The sequence below is a fragment of the Lathyrus oleraceus genome, chromosome 5 (genome assembly GCF_024323335.1).
Source record: "Lathyrus oleraceus cultivar Zhongwan6 chromosome 5, CAAS_Psat_ZW6_1.0, whole genome shotgun sequence".
NCBI lineage: Eukaryota > Viridiplantae > Streptophyta > Magnoliopsida > Fabales > Fabaceae > Lathyrus > Lathyrus oleraceus.
In genome coordinates, this window is record NC_066583.1 from 344,460,838 (window position 1) to 344,476,057 (window position 15,220).

Genomic DNA, 15,220 nt, shown 5'->3' on the forward strand with positions numbered 1-15,220 from the left:
CCCGGTGATGCTCATTGGGTAGTTGTCAAGAATATCCTTAAGTATTTGAGAAGGACTAAGGACTCATTCTTGATATATAGAGGTCAGGAAGAGCTTGTTGTAATTGGATACACCGATGCTAGCTTCCAGATAGATAAGGATGACTTTATATCGCAATCTGGTTATGTATTTTGCCTAAACGGTGGCGCTGTGAGCTGGAAAAGTTCAAAGCAAGATACGGTTGCTGATTCTACAACTGAGGCCGAGTATATTACTGCCTCAAGTGCATCAAAGGAAGTTGTTTGGATCAAAAAGTTCATTAGTGAACTTGGCATAGTTCCTAGCATTGTGGATCCCATTGGTCTCTATTGTGATAACAATGGTGCTATCGCACAAGCTAAGGAGCCTAGATCTCACCAACGATCCAAACACATACTTAGGCATTATCACCTCATTCGAGAGATAATAGATATAGAAGATGTGAAAAATATGCAGAGTACCTACACTTGAAAATATTGATGACCCACTGACAAAGCCTCTTGCGCAGCATAAGCATGATGGTCATACTAGATCTATGGGTATTAGGGGTATGCTTGATTGGCTCTAGTGCTAGTGGGAGATTGTTGGTGTAAGCCCTAGAGGCCAATACATTTGGTACTTGTATTGAATTATTTATTAATAATAAAAGGCTTTTTCTTTATTATGTTTGTTTAATAAAGTCCCTAGAATAACTAGTCCTTTTAATGTATCAAGTGTGACTTAATCATGAGATCACATTAAACATAAGAACACTATTCTTAAAGTATCCGTAGTCGAGCTTTATTGTGAAATGAGATAACATTAAAGCATTAAGACTATTATGTATATAGACTGATGATCACATCTCATGGATCATGGATAAGGAGTTATCAAGTCTTAAACATAGGTATGAATATTAAGAGTAATATCTATACTGGATTTACCCGTTATGAGAATACTATATAGAAAGTTATGCAAAGTGTCATAAGTTATTCTCATGGTGATAATGGTATATACCACCCTTCGATCTAAAACCACTATGGATCCTAGATGTAGAGTCGAGTGCCTTATTGCTGATCAAACATTGTCCATAACTGGATGACCATAAAGACATATGATGGGTACTCCACGAAGCATACTGAGGGATATGAGTGACCTAGATGAAATTTTCCCATCCTGCGTAACAGGATAAGTGTCTACAGGTCCAATGTTGAACTGGACAAGGATGATACGGTATATGCCTTGTGTTCAATATAGACATAAGGGCAAAATGGTAGTTATACACATAAGTATTATCACAAAAAGATTTGTCAGATCACATGACATTTTCGTGTCTTGGGTAGCAATGATGTGTTGCTAGATACAACTCACTATTTATTATGTTAAATACGTGATTTAATATAATTGCCAATGCCGCGAAAACCTATAGGGTCACACACAAAAGGACGGATTGATGAGAGATAGAGTAACTAAGGAACACAATAAGGTACGGTGCACTTAAGTGAATTGAAGAACATCGTAAGGTACAATGTACTTAAGTAGAATATGAAATATGGTAAGGTACCACGCGCTTAAGTGATTTTGGCATATTATAAGATATGGGCCACATACACTTAAGTGGACTTTTTAGCTTGCAACCCACACAAGTGGTTCTATAAATAAAACCCTTGCGCAGAAGCATTCATGCAGTTGTAATTTCGTTTCTCTCTCTCTCTCTCTCTCTCTCTCTCTCACACACACACACACACACACACACACTCAAAGCCTTCATACATAGAAGCTAGCACTGAGATTGAAGGAATCCGTTCGTGTGGACTGAGTTGAGGCATTGTCACCATTCAACGTTCGTGATCGCTCCGTAGATCTGCATCAAAGGTTTCAATCGCCACAAGAGGTAACGATTCTATCACTGATCCTGCCCATTTGTAAGGATCACTAAAGGATAAAAAATTTAAATTCCGCTGCATTTTGGATCGCTATTCTCCTTCAACAATAACATAAAATATTCAAAGACAGTTTGAAAATGAAAACAGACAGTCTCCTGAAAAGCACTTCGGGAGGGATTCATTTAGAATATGGAAATTCATTTTCGGGCACAACGTAACTTTTTTCAGCTATAAAACAAGATTAATGTGAGTAGTGAGGAATGAAATAAACGATCTTTACCTTGAATTCCAACTTCTTTTGCTCCTTTTGATGTGATGAAACACAAGATTGAAGTTTTGGAGTGCAAATCTTGATTAAGAACGCAAGGATTTTTTGTAAGGGTTTTGGGAAAAGATGGTTATGAAGTTTGATCTTGCAGGGTGATGTTTTATTAAAAATCACGTTTGGTAGTTCTAGAAACGCATCTCCGGAAATGACTGACATGCGAAGGTGACATATTTTTCAATTTCCGCTTCACAATTCTGAGATTTTTCTTTCGGAAAAGTCAATGGGTTATTAAATTAGAAATAAATTGTTAGGGTGAGTCTGGAGATGCATCTTCATACTAAATTTTTGAAAAAAAAATAGGGGTGAGACTTAGTAGAGACGTGTTTCAGTGAGGCACATCATGCGTCAAAAGATGCATCTCTAGAATAAGAGGGACATTTTAAATATTTTCATAGGGTGTTTTTCCACTTCTTAGATGAGATTAGCAATTCTCAATTCTTATAAGGGAATTTATTAATGCACTCTATATATTATGAGTGCACCATATGAAAATACTAAAATGCCCCCAAATTCTGGAGATGCATCTTTGGGCCCACCCAATACACACATAACCTAGGTCATTCTGAGTGACACCCTAGTAGTTGAGTTTTTTGAAGCCAGAGATGCATCTCTGGGATCTGTCTATATACGCATGTCCGTAACATATATGCAATAGAATCAGTGACAGAAACTAAAAACTTTTATTTTGACAAAATAAAAATACCATTCATAACATAAAATCAACATTACATAGGTGATTTCAACATAAAATGAAACATTACATTTCAATATCCATGTGGACACTTCAACATCTTCATAATATCTTCGATCGATCTTGAAATCGTCGCTTCCAACTCGAGCAAAACTTATGTTTCAAAACGGAAAAATGTATTCCACATAGACCTCATCTGCATCCATATTAAACTCAAAGTTTCTAAACTCAATCTTCCATTTGTTGATAATCGACAGTGAATAGTACTCGAGTTTGACAGCTGAAAAAATGAAAACAAACAGATACCAGAGTTACAATTCTGAATGAGTTCATACAGACTTTGGAAACGTATCTCCGAAATAAATGCACATTTTCAGACTGAAAACAAGATTAATATGAGCAACAAGGATTGAAATAAATGATATTTACCTAGAATTGCAACTTCTTTTACTTCCTTTGATGTGATGAAACACAAGATTGGAGATTTGGAGTGAAAATATGGATTGAGAATAGAAGGATTTTTGGTAAGGGTTTGGAGTAGAAAACAAGTATGGTTATGTGATCATGCATGTGAGTGTTTTATCAAATTATTCCTGAGATGCATCTCCGAAAATATCTTACATACAAAGGTGACAAAAAATTCAAAATCCCGCCCACACCTCTGTAGATGCATCTCCGGTAAATCCACTAGGTTGCTCAACTATCAATATATTTGTTAAAATTTCCCAGAGATGTATCTCCGAAATGATTTTTTGTGTTAATCTAGGATGACATTCATTTCGTGCGTCATAAAACTGGTGCAAAGTGCGTCCGGAGATATATCTCCAAAATCTGATGAATATTTTTTATTTTTCATAAAGTATTTTTCCACCCCATATGATGAGATAAGAAATTTCCTTTTTATAATGAGCATTTAACTTGACACCCCCCAATTAAACATGACATCCCCCAGTTTTGAGCGAAATTACCTTGATACCCTTGTAAAAATTCTGGAAATTTTAAGCGGATACCAGAATTTTGTGAATTTACAGGTTTTTACCGCTGTTGTAAGAAAGGTACCATAAATTTCAAATTTTCGAAAGACATATACCAAAAATTTCAAAATTTCCAAAAGAGTTATACCGGAAATCATGACTTTTGCGTAAAATGGTTAAGAATCTCGGAAGTTTTGGATTTCCTGTATACCGAAAATTGCAAATTATGTCAAATTTTCGATATGCTCCTAGAATTTTCAATTTTTTTGGTACAACGACTTACATAAATGGTTCGATTCAAAAGTCATCACATATAATATATATATATATATATATACCACAAAAGTTATTCTATGTACAAGATTACAAAACTACTTAGGATGACTTCCTAACTTCATCTTCCCAGTGCCTAATCCGTCCTGCATATGCTAATTCCCATGCTTTTGCATCTTCAGTACAGTTCTGTCTCCAACGGTCAGTGACAGGTGGTAATGTACTATCAGGTTTCAATTGTACTTGAACCCGATGATTGCCATTGACAAAACCAACAAGAATGATTTTATGCTTGTTCGTATACATAGATGGAGCCAATGTAAGAGGGAAAAAGGTAATGTTAAGTATCTTTGACAGGGAGACAATACGACATTGTACCTACTAGCAATAGGTAACCCGTATTAGGAATTGTCATCCATTTTCTCGACATTTCACACCTAAGTGTTCTACTTTTGAGGCATTTCTAACTTCAGAAACCGTGTCATAGAAAAAATTGGAAAATAATTTAGGGTGTTGATGAAAAAATTGGAAACCATGACTCTTTGCTCCATCCAAGTAAAGTCACAATAGCTCGAAAACCACAATTTCCATCGTCACTCATTGTCATCAATGTAAGGATGCAAGAAACTAGGAGATTAAGACAAGTAAAGATGCCTCGAAGATACAATATCCGATTGACTTTGACCTGGCAGACTTGAAGGTTGACTTCCTGTTGGTTTTGTGCATGATCTCTTTGTAGTTTGACTCCACTTTCTAGTTCCTTCCCTATATGATGTATACAATGCCTTGAAACAAAATCGTGCAAGTTGGTATGAAATGGAGTGTTATACCTATTCTCAATGTTGGCAATACATTTTTGGAACGAGACCCTAATTGAACCAAGATGTAACTTCAACATGGTGTTCATAGCATCCCAACTTTGGCATAAATCTCCTCGATTTGTAGTATGTTTTTTAGTTTCCAATGAGAAGACTCCACCCTGTTTGTTGTTGTGTTACCTAAATGAGTGACTCTGTTAGTCCAAGCAACAACAAACCTTTCTTTATAAGGTGTCAACCATGTTTCAATCACATACTTAAAAAACAAAGGAATATCAGCATAAATAGTCTCAAAGTGCTCCAAGTGTGCGACAAACTCGATTTCTCTATTAGCATACATGATGTTGTTCTATAGATCCATGACATGCTCATGTCTTTCTGATTTAACATACTATTTATATTTCATGCTAACATTTTTTGAAATATGGAACGAGTATAACAAATGAGTTAAATTTGGAAATACAACTTCAATTGCATTCATCAATGCAAGTTCTCGACCTGTCACCATAACATTAGGTAGAATTTTTTTGAAGAGAACAACTCTTTAAGCTTCTCTGGTGCCCATTTGAAGTTTTCCTCCCTTTCATGCTCCAAATAGGCAAAGCCTACTGAAAACGTCAATTTTGTTGACGTAACACCAACAATCTCAAGCAGTGGTAGCCAATACCTGTTTGTCTTATATGTACAATAAAAAATCCACACCAAGTGAAACGTATTTAACAACTTCATTGAATCAGGATGTGTCAAGAAGATATCATCAACAACATTTGAGTCTTCTCTATTTCTTGTCCAACGCATATATTTCTCTCTATGAATAAGATTCAACAACATTTGCATTTTCGTCAATGAACCCCCCTTGCTCGCATTGTATGTAGCTCTAGATTTATACACTTGGGTAACACTGGTGAGGTTTCTTGGATCTTTGTCTTTCAAGGCAGAAACTATGTACCGTGGAGCCATATTGTACTTCGTCATGTCATTCACAAATTATCTCTCATGAACTTTTAAACGACCCAATATGTCATGGCCATCTAAATCCTCAGATATTTTATGATTATGAAACCCACACCTAACCATCACTTCCAACTGCTATCACTCGACGCAGTTCTAAGCCTAAATTGACATTTTACTTTCATACTATAAGTGCCATATGAGGATCTACTACTTTCAGATGTATTCTTCCTTTTATAATTACCTCATCTCTCACAATCCAAAATCAATTTATCTTTCCTACCTCAGTGACCATTTGCAGTATCAGAACGAACAGTCACACCTATAATACCATGTTGTTTGCCAATATTATGTGTCTAGACTAATACTTCAGACCGGGACTCAAATATCTGTCATTTACATCACACAAAGTATACTATCGAAAATGTGTAAATTTTTAAAAATACGAAAAATCGCGTACCGAAAATTTCAAAATAACTATCGAAAATTTCATTTTTGTAAGTTTGAAAAAATAAAAGAATGGAAAAAAGAATAAAATTTGAAGTGTGAATATTAACAAGGATATTTTAGAAATATTAAAAAATTGAGTATTCCAGGTATAATTGGGGTCACAGGAAGAATTCTACACCTTTCCTCAAGCTTGGTGACTGAGTATCACCCTCCGCGCTCTTTTCACACATACACACACACGATGCGAACAAGAGCTTCAATCTCTTCATCTTTGCTTCGTCTCCAACACTTCTCTTCAACAACAACAACCTCTAACGCCGTTAACAGAACCCACCTCTTGAACTCCATCAGAACCCTCCCAAACGTTAATGCCGCCGTCACCTTCTTCCACCAAATGCTCTCAATGAATCCCTTCCCTCACATAAAAGACTTCAATTTCTTATTCACCTTCATAACCAAAACCAAACACTACACAACCACCATTTCCCTAATCAAAGAATCTCATTTCTTCGGCGTTAACCCAGACACATACACACTCAACATCCTCATCAACTCTCTCTGCCATCTGGCCCACACTTCCTTCGCCTTCTCCGTTTTCGGCCTAATGCTTAAAACGGCCCTAAACCCCACTGTAGTAACCCTCAACACCATTGTTAACGGGCTTTGTGTAGAAGGCAAAGTATCACAAGCTTTGAATTTAACCCGCCAAATGGAAAGCGCGGGTTATCAACCTAACGGTTATACTTTTGGAGCGTTGGTTAACGGTTGGTGTAAAATCGGAGACATGGTTAATGCTGTTGTTTGTCTTAGGAACATGATTGAGAGAAACTACGAACCGAATGTTGTTGTTTATAATGCTATCATGGATGGTTATTGTAAAGGAGGGTTTGTTTCAGAGGCTTTGGATTTGTTCAGAGAAATGAATGAAAAAGGTATAAACCCTAGTTTGGTTAGTTATAATTGTTTAATTCAAGGGCTTTGTTGTAATTGTCGATGGAAAAATGTTTCTTTTTTGTTGAATGAGATGATGGAGAAGGGAATAATGCCTGATGTTCAAACTTTTACTATTTTGGTGGATGGTTTTTGTAAAGAAGGGTTGATTTTGGAGGCTAAGAGTGTAATTTGTTTCATGGTGCAAATGGGGGAGGAACCTAATGTTGTGACTTATAACTCGTTGATTGGTGGTTATTGTTTGATGAATCAAATGGATGAAGCTAGGAAGGTTTTTGATTGGATGGTTTTGAGGAAGTGTTTGCCTAGTGTTGTTACTTATAATTCATTGATTCATGGTTGGTGTAAGGTTAAAGATGTTGATAAAGCTATGTGTTTGTTGAGTGAAATGGTTAATGAAGGTTTGTGTCCTGATGTTGTGACATGGACAACGCTTGTTGGTGGGTTTTGTGAAGTTGGTAAACCTTTGGCTGCGAAAGAGTTGTTCTTTACGATGAAGGAATATGGTTTGGTTCCTAATCTCTTGACCTGTGCTGTTGTGTTGGATGGTTTAATTAAGTGTTATTTTCGTTTCGAGGCGATGTTGTTGTTTAGAGCTATGGAGGAGAGTGATTTAGATCTCGATATTGCCGTTTATAATGTTATGGTGGATGGTTTATGTAAAGATGGAAAGTTGAGTGATGCAAAGAAGGTTCTTGCGCGTCTTTTGGTGAAAGGGTTGAGATTTGATTCGTATACTTATAATATAATGATTGGAGGTTTGTGTAGAGCGGGATTGTTGGATGATGCTGAAGATTTGCTTAGGAAAATGGAAGAGAATGGATGTTCACCTAATGCATGCTCTTATAATATCTTTGTTCAGGGATTGCTGCGAAAAAGTGATTTTTTAAGGTCAAGTAAATACCTACAAATAATGAAAGGCAAAGGATTTGCGGTGGATGCTACTACCACGGAGTTGCTTATTGGCTTTTATTCTGCTGATAAAGAAACTAATGCATTTTAAGAGTTGAAGCAGAACTGAAGTTTATTTGGATTTAATCGCCATCAATTCATTATTTGATGTGAATTTTTGTTATCATGTTTTAAGAACCTATTTCATTAGACGGTGTGCTATAAAGTACTAGGGTGAGCATGATATGATGTCCATATATGAAAATCCAAACTGGTTTATGATAATGATGGTATTCTAAACAGTAATTAACTGATCAATCAAAGAGTTCAGAGCCGGCTTTTCTTGCCAAGAGATTAGTACAATTCAATGCAAACAAAATGAAGTCATTGCTTTGCAAGATTGCAATTGCATGTTTATGGTAGAGATACGATTGTTGTATGTCTGATGTTCATCCAAGTGAAGGTATGTAAACTGACCCTTTGAGATTTGTGGTATAAAATATGTGTGGATAAGTTTGTTACACATGATTGTCACTTAAGAATAATAGGGTAGCAGGTGTTTTGACCCGTACTGTCACGTAGCGGTGATAGCGGCACTATGGCATAGCAGATTTTTGTGAATTTGCTATGAAAGCTGTGACATTATCCTAGTTTCGCTATTCAGGCAATAACTGCCGCTGTGCAGATGCAGTGCCAGTTGTGGAAAAAAGAATTTTATGTTTTTTTAGAATAATAAAACTCAAGAGTCAGCACGTATGCCACATCTTAGAATTGAACGGAGTCTAACTTAATCTTATAAAACCTGCTTGAAAGGTAAGGGCTGCCAAAGTTTTATAAACAATACACAAGCCATATCTCTAGTGGGACTAAATCCACCCCCTTCACATCTAAACACAAAGAAGGTGTTGGTGGCTGCAATGAAGGCCCAAAATGCCACAGTTAGACAGTTAGGGGCGGATCACAATGAAGGTGTAATTTCCAACACTGCACATGGCCTATTTTAACATAGAAAAACCAAAAAGTATAGTTGTTATTCCTATTATTTACGGTAATACGAAAATCTTTCAACATGTAAGGTTTGACATGTCTCCATTCCGTTTTTAATTTTTATGCAGTGCGCTTTTTTTTTTTCCACATGTAATTGACTTATTTCAAGCACTATACTTCTGACACTGACTTATTTGAAGCACTAGTTTTGGCTTTCATTTTGGAACTTTTGTTTTGTAATGTACTCTTTATCTTTATTCTTTCAGATTTTAATTAAAGTTTTATGGCTTTTCATATCTTCCATTTCAGTTCTCACGAATTTGAAAAATTGTGAAAGAGAGAAACGCAGAATCACTGAAAGAGAGAAACAAACAGATTCAACTAGTCAGATATGATTTCAAATGCATGATTTTACGGGCTCATAGATAGACTCAAGCTGATCAAGGAAGCAAAATGACTCTCATGTTATGAAAGAACACAGCTAGCTCATACTTAACTGAGTTCTTAATACAATTTTATAGTCAGCTCATACTCCAATATTTACAAAGCCAATAAAGTTCAATTTGATGTCCTTGGAGCAGCTGAATAATTGTTTGATGGATTTTGTGAAGTTGGTAAACCTTTGGCTGCTAAAGAGTTGTTCCTTACTATGGTTTTGGGGTATGATTCACGGGATGACGAGTTATTGGGCTCTTTCATTATTGGGTTGGATTGTTTGTCTTTGTTTTTAGTTTGAAGAAATCTGGTGCACTTGACCTCAACTTCATTAAAACTGAATCTGTTACTGATCCTTCGTTACCGTCTGTACGGTTTCTGGCACCCGACAATGGCAGAACCCTGTAGATGAGTGCATTGCCTGATGGAAATGTTGAAATTGTCTAATGTTAACTGATATATCATTGTTATGTAACCTCGACAATATCAAATTTGATAGTAATACAACTCCAATTTTTCCAATATAGAATTTCTTCAAAGGTTCGTTAATATTTGTTTCAAGTGTTTGCATCTTTAGCTATATGATTATGAATATTTGTATGCCAATTGAATGAAAGTGACACTGCTCCTTGCAAATGTCCAGCTATGTTTTGCTCTGTTTTTTTATGTGTGCTAGAATCAAATTTTGTTTTGTTCTGATCATTGATGATAACAGTTGAAATACAAGAGACTAAGAGATACTTGAATAAACCGTGTATTTTGAAAAGAATTACGGAAACTTTATTAGATATAGAGAGATCATAACTGATTACATGATATAGTCGATGTGGGACTATTTAATATACAAATATTCTTAACACTATATTTACAAATATCAACACTCTTCCTCAAACTTGAGCATATAAGTTAAATGCACCAAGCTTGTTACATATATAATTAGTTTTGGGGCTTTGTAGAGATTTTGTAAACACGTCTGTCAATTGATCATTAGAGTTGACAGAGTTTGTGACGATTTCACTTGATTCGATTTTCTCTCTAACAAAGTGACAATCTATCTCAATATATTTGATCCTCTCATGGAAGACTAGATTTGAAGCAATGTGTAATGCAACTTGATTATCACAAATAAGTATCATTGGTCTTGCTTCTTCAATTTGAAGTTCCTTGAGCACTTGTTTTAACCAAATAAGTTCACATGTTGCCATTGCCATGACCCTATACTCTATCTCAGCGCTTGATCATGTAATTACGTTTTGTTTCTTACTTTTTCAGGATATAAGGTTTCCTCCAACAAGTACACAATACCCAGAGGTTGATTGTCTATTAATGGGTGGCCCTGCCCAATCAGCATCAGAGTATCCAACTATCTGAGTATGTCCTTTATTTTCATACAGTAGACCTTTTCCTGGAGCACATTTGATGTATCTCAGAATCCTTTATTTTCATACACTAGACCTTTTCCTGGGCACATTTGATGTATCTTAGAATCCGGATAACAGCATCCACGTGTTCCTGACAAGGGGAATTTAAGAGCTGACTTACCACACTAACTGCAAAAGAAATGTCTGGATGAGTGACTGTGAGATAATTCAGCTTTCCAACCAATCTTTTATACTTTTCTGAGTCAGATAGAGGCTCCCCCTGATTGGATAGTAGTTTGACACTTGAATCCATAGGAGTATCAACTGATTTAGCATTCAACAAACTCGTTTCTTCCAAAATATTCATAGCATATTTCCGATAGAAAATCACCAAACCATCATTAGATCGGGCTACCTCAATACCCAAGAAATATCGAAGTTTACCAAGATCTTTTGTCTGAAATTGATTCGAGATGTTGCTTTAACTGGAGTATACCCTGCTGATCACTACTAGTTATGACAATATCATCTACACACACAATAAGGTAAATACATCATTAGGCTGAGTGACGATAAAAAACAGAATGGTCAGCTTCACTACGGACCATACCAAACTGTTGTACTACAGTGCTGAATCTGCCGAACCAAGCTCTCGGAGATTGCTTAAGACTATAAAGAGACTTGTGTATCCTACACATCATATTCGATGACTCCCCCTGTAAAAAAGCATTTTTGATGTTAAGTTGATGAAGGGGCAAATGTCGAATGGCTACAATGGTTAGAAGAAGTCTAACAAATGTCATCTTGGCTACAGACGAGAAGGTATCACTATAATCCAATCCAAAAATCTGAGTGTATCCTTTGACTACTAAACGAGTTTTAAATCGACCAATCTTACCATCTGGACCAACATTCACTGTATAAAGCCAACGACAACCTACTAAAGATTTCCCATGGGGTAGAGGAACCAGTTCCCAGGTACCACTGCTTTGAATAACACACATTTCATCAATCATTGTTTGCCTCCACTCAGGGTGAGATAATGCTTCACCTGAAGTTTTAGAAATAAAAACAGAAGACAAAGAAGACAAACAAGTATACTGCAAAGGGGAAAGATGATGATAACATAAATCAATATAATGTGGAGAATGATTTTGTGTTTGACATATACCTTTTCGAAGGGCAATCAGAAGATCAGACTCAGGTTGCAGGATCAGATCAGATGATGGCGGAGGCGTCGGAGGAGAGTCTGCAATGACCTCAGGGACAGGGAAGACAGATGTTGGGTGACGACGCTGATATGTTTGAAGTGGTCGAGAAGTGGGAGGGTCAGGAGCCCTAGACTGATGGAGGATAATGGTAGGCGGGACATTAATAACTGCTGGAAAAGGTGTGAGAGTACTTTCTTGAATGGATTCTGGAGTTACGTGACTGGACTCGAAATATGGAACCGACTCGAAGAAGGTAACATCGGACGATACTAGGTATCGTTGTAGAGTATGTGAATAACAACATAACCTTTTTGGGATCGATGATAACCAAGAAAGACACACTTTAGTGATCGAGCTGATAGTTTTTCAAAACCAGGAGAGAGATTGTATACAAAACATGTGGACCCGAAGACTTGAGGAAGAATTGGGTGAAGTGGGGAATTGGGAAAAAAATTGATAAGGGATTTTATTGTTAAAGACAGATGATGGCATGCGATTTATAAGGTAACATGTCGTTAGAGGAGAGAGATTGTATGCAAAACATGTGTATCCGAAGACTCGGGGAAGAATTGGGTGAAGTGGGGAATTGGGAAAAAAATTGAATAAGAGATTTTATTGTTAAGGACAGATGATGGCATACGATTTATAAGGTAACATGTCGTTAGCACATCATCCCCCCAAAATCGAAGTGGAACATTACCATGGAGAAGTAGGGTCCGAGTGGTTTCTACAATAGATGATGGCATGCAGGCAATGTCACTTCTTAAGGTACAGATAGACACACCGAATTGAGTTCTTATTTCTCAATAAAATTATTCAAAAATAGAAAATAATTCAGATCTATTCTTCATTAAAAATAACCACGTGCAACGTGAAAAATCATCAATAAAAATACATAGACTCAAGAGTAGAGACAGTACGCGAGGGACTCCAAACATCGGTGTGAACTAAAGTAAAAGGGACAAAACTCGTTTATTGACTCGATTGGGAAACTGACCACGAGTGTGTTTCCCTAGATGTCACGACTCACAATGTAAATTAGATACCTTCGATAAATTTGGCACCAACTTATGTAGTTTGGAAAGACTGAGATGACCTAACTGAGCATGGATAGTGAGTGGAGAATCTTTGGCTAAGCATGTCTGAGAAGACGCTGAGAGGTAATAAAGGCCTTGAGACTCACATCCGACACCAATCGTCTCTCCCGAACTCCGATCCTATAGGGTATTGTTAGTGAAGGTGACACTACAAGAATGAGTTTAACGACTGACTGAAAGTAAATTAGATGGACAATTAGGTACATAGATGACAGAAGTAACAGAGAGAGAGAGAAGATAGAATTTGAACAGTACCAATCCCTTCGGATCGGGTTTGAGAACCATTGGCAAAAGTTATAGTAGGTAAGAGACCAAATGTAGAAAGCGAAGAGAAAAGATTTTTATTGCCGCGGTAATATAATCAGACGCACCAGAATCAATGACCTAAGGTCCAAGAGAAGATGATTGAGAGAGACAAGCAGATGAATTACCAATGTGTGTTACCACCTGAGGTTATGGAGAATTTTGAGAGGTTTGCAAAAAAAAATCTCACCAGAGGACAGTGGGTCAACCGGGTAAAGCATGGCGAAGAAAGAATTGTCTCTTAGTAAGCTCTAGATACCATGTTGAAATACAAGAGACTAATAGACATTTGAATAAACGTGTTTTGAAAAGCATTACGGAGATTTTATTATATATAAAAAGATTACAACTAATTACATGATATAGCCGATGTGAAACTATCCAATATACATATATTCTTAATATTATATTTACAAATATCAACAAATATGATATATTATTACAATTTCCTAATTAGTTGCCACATATAACTGGTGACCAGGTTCCTTTTGGTTTCACTTATTTGAATTTATTTTTGTAAAATATATTTGTGAGACGATTTGAGAGAACTTATAGAAATAGCTTATAACGTGTCCATATCATAAGGTGTTCGTTCAACTTATTTCTGTTAGTTTTTAGCATATGAAAACAATTTATAGTCTATATAAAAACAACTTTGAATTCATTTTATCATTTCATATAGAGATAATGTATAAGCACTTATATATTAGAAGTTTATGTTATAGATATTATAATATGGGTTGGTTCCTAATCTCTTGACCTGTCCTGTTGTAGTGGATGGTTGGCTAGTTCTTGAATAATTGTAACGTTTTGGGGTTAAAAAAAAAGGTATAATTCTTCAGATTGTGGAGCACTCGGGATCATTCATGATGAACAAGGGTTTGCAAAATCAGCACAGGATGTTGTAACTGATGTTATGCAAGCAGGTATATATATTTTAGAGTGTTATCATCATTTTCTTGCATTTCTTTATGTTATAATGCTAATAACAATAACAAAACGATACAAGTAAATCTTGGTTATGAGTGAAAAGAAATCACAAAGAGTAATTATCTAACTTGTATTTTGTAGGTTTGCATGGCTTTGAATATCATTTGCATCATAGTTATTAGTAATTCACATGGTTTTGGCCCACCAGTTGTACTATACCACTAGCCATTTTTCTTTAAGTCTACACCAACCCTCTATTCAATTCTGTTTTTTATGCTCATATGGTATAACCTTTTTAGTTATTCCTTTTCAAATTTTGTATTTTCATGATTTTGATTGATAACTTGCAGTATAAGTTTACGTTAAGTCTTTGACTATATGTTTTTTTCTGCACTAAAATATCACCTCTTTTTTTCTTCCTTCTAACAAAATAATATACACTCTTTTTTTCTGCAGTAAACCAATGAATTCAAGTTGGATGGTTGAAATGGAGAATGACATCAGGTGTTTTATGTGATGCAAAGATGTATATAGCTGTGCATTTTTTTTCCATATGTAATGACTTATTTCAAGCACTATAAGACTTCCACCATCTGTGTCATTAATAACACTAAAACTAAGAACCTTAATTCCACCTCTCTTCAATCACCATTGTTGCATTCAATCAGACAAGGTCATTGAAAAAA

The 15,220-nt window shown here is 36.0% G+C and overlaps 1 protein-coding gene across 1 annotated transcript; it reads left to right on the plus strand.

The window, feature by feature from the left end:
- The first annotated feature begins 6,520 nt into the window (after positions 1-6,520).
- On the plus strand, positions 6,521-10,181 carry LOC127084541 (putative pentatricopeptide repeat-containing protein At1g12700, mitochondrial). The gene is made up of 2 exons (XM_051025008.1): positions 6,521-8,673; positions 9,507-10,181. Exon 1 carries the CDS (start codon positions 6,610-6,612, stop codon positions 8,320-8,322), a length of 1,713 nt encoding a protein of 570 aa, XP_050880965.1. The 5' UTR covers positions 6,521-6,609; the 3' UTR covers positions 8,323-8,673; positions 9,507-10,181.
- Positions 10,182-15,220: the final 5,039 nt, after the last annotated feature.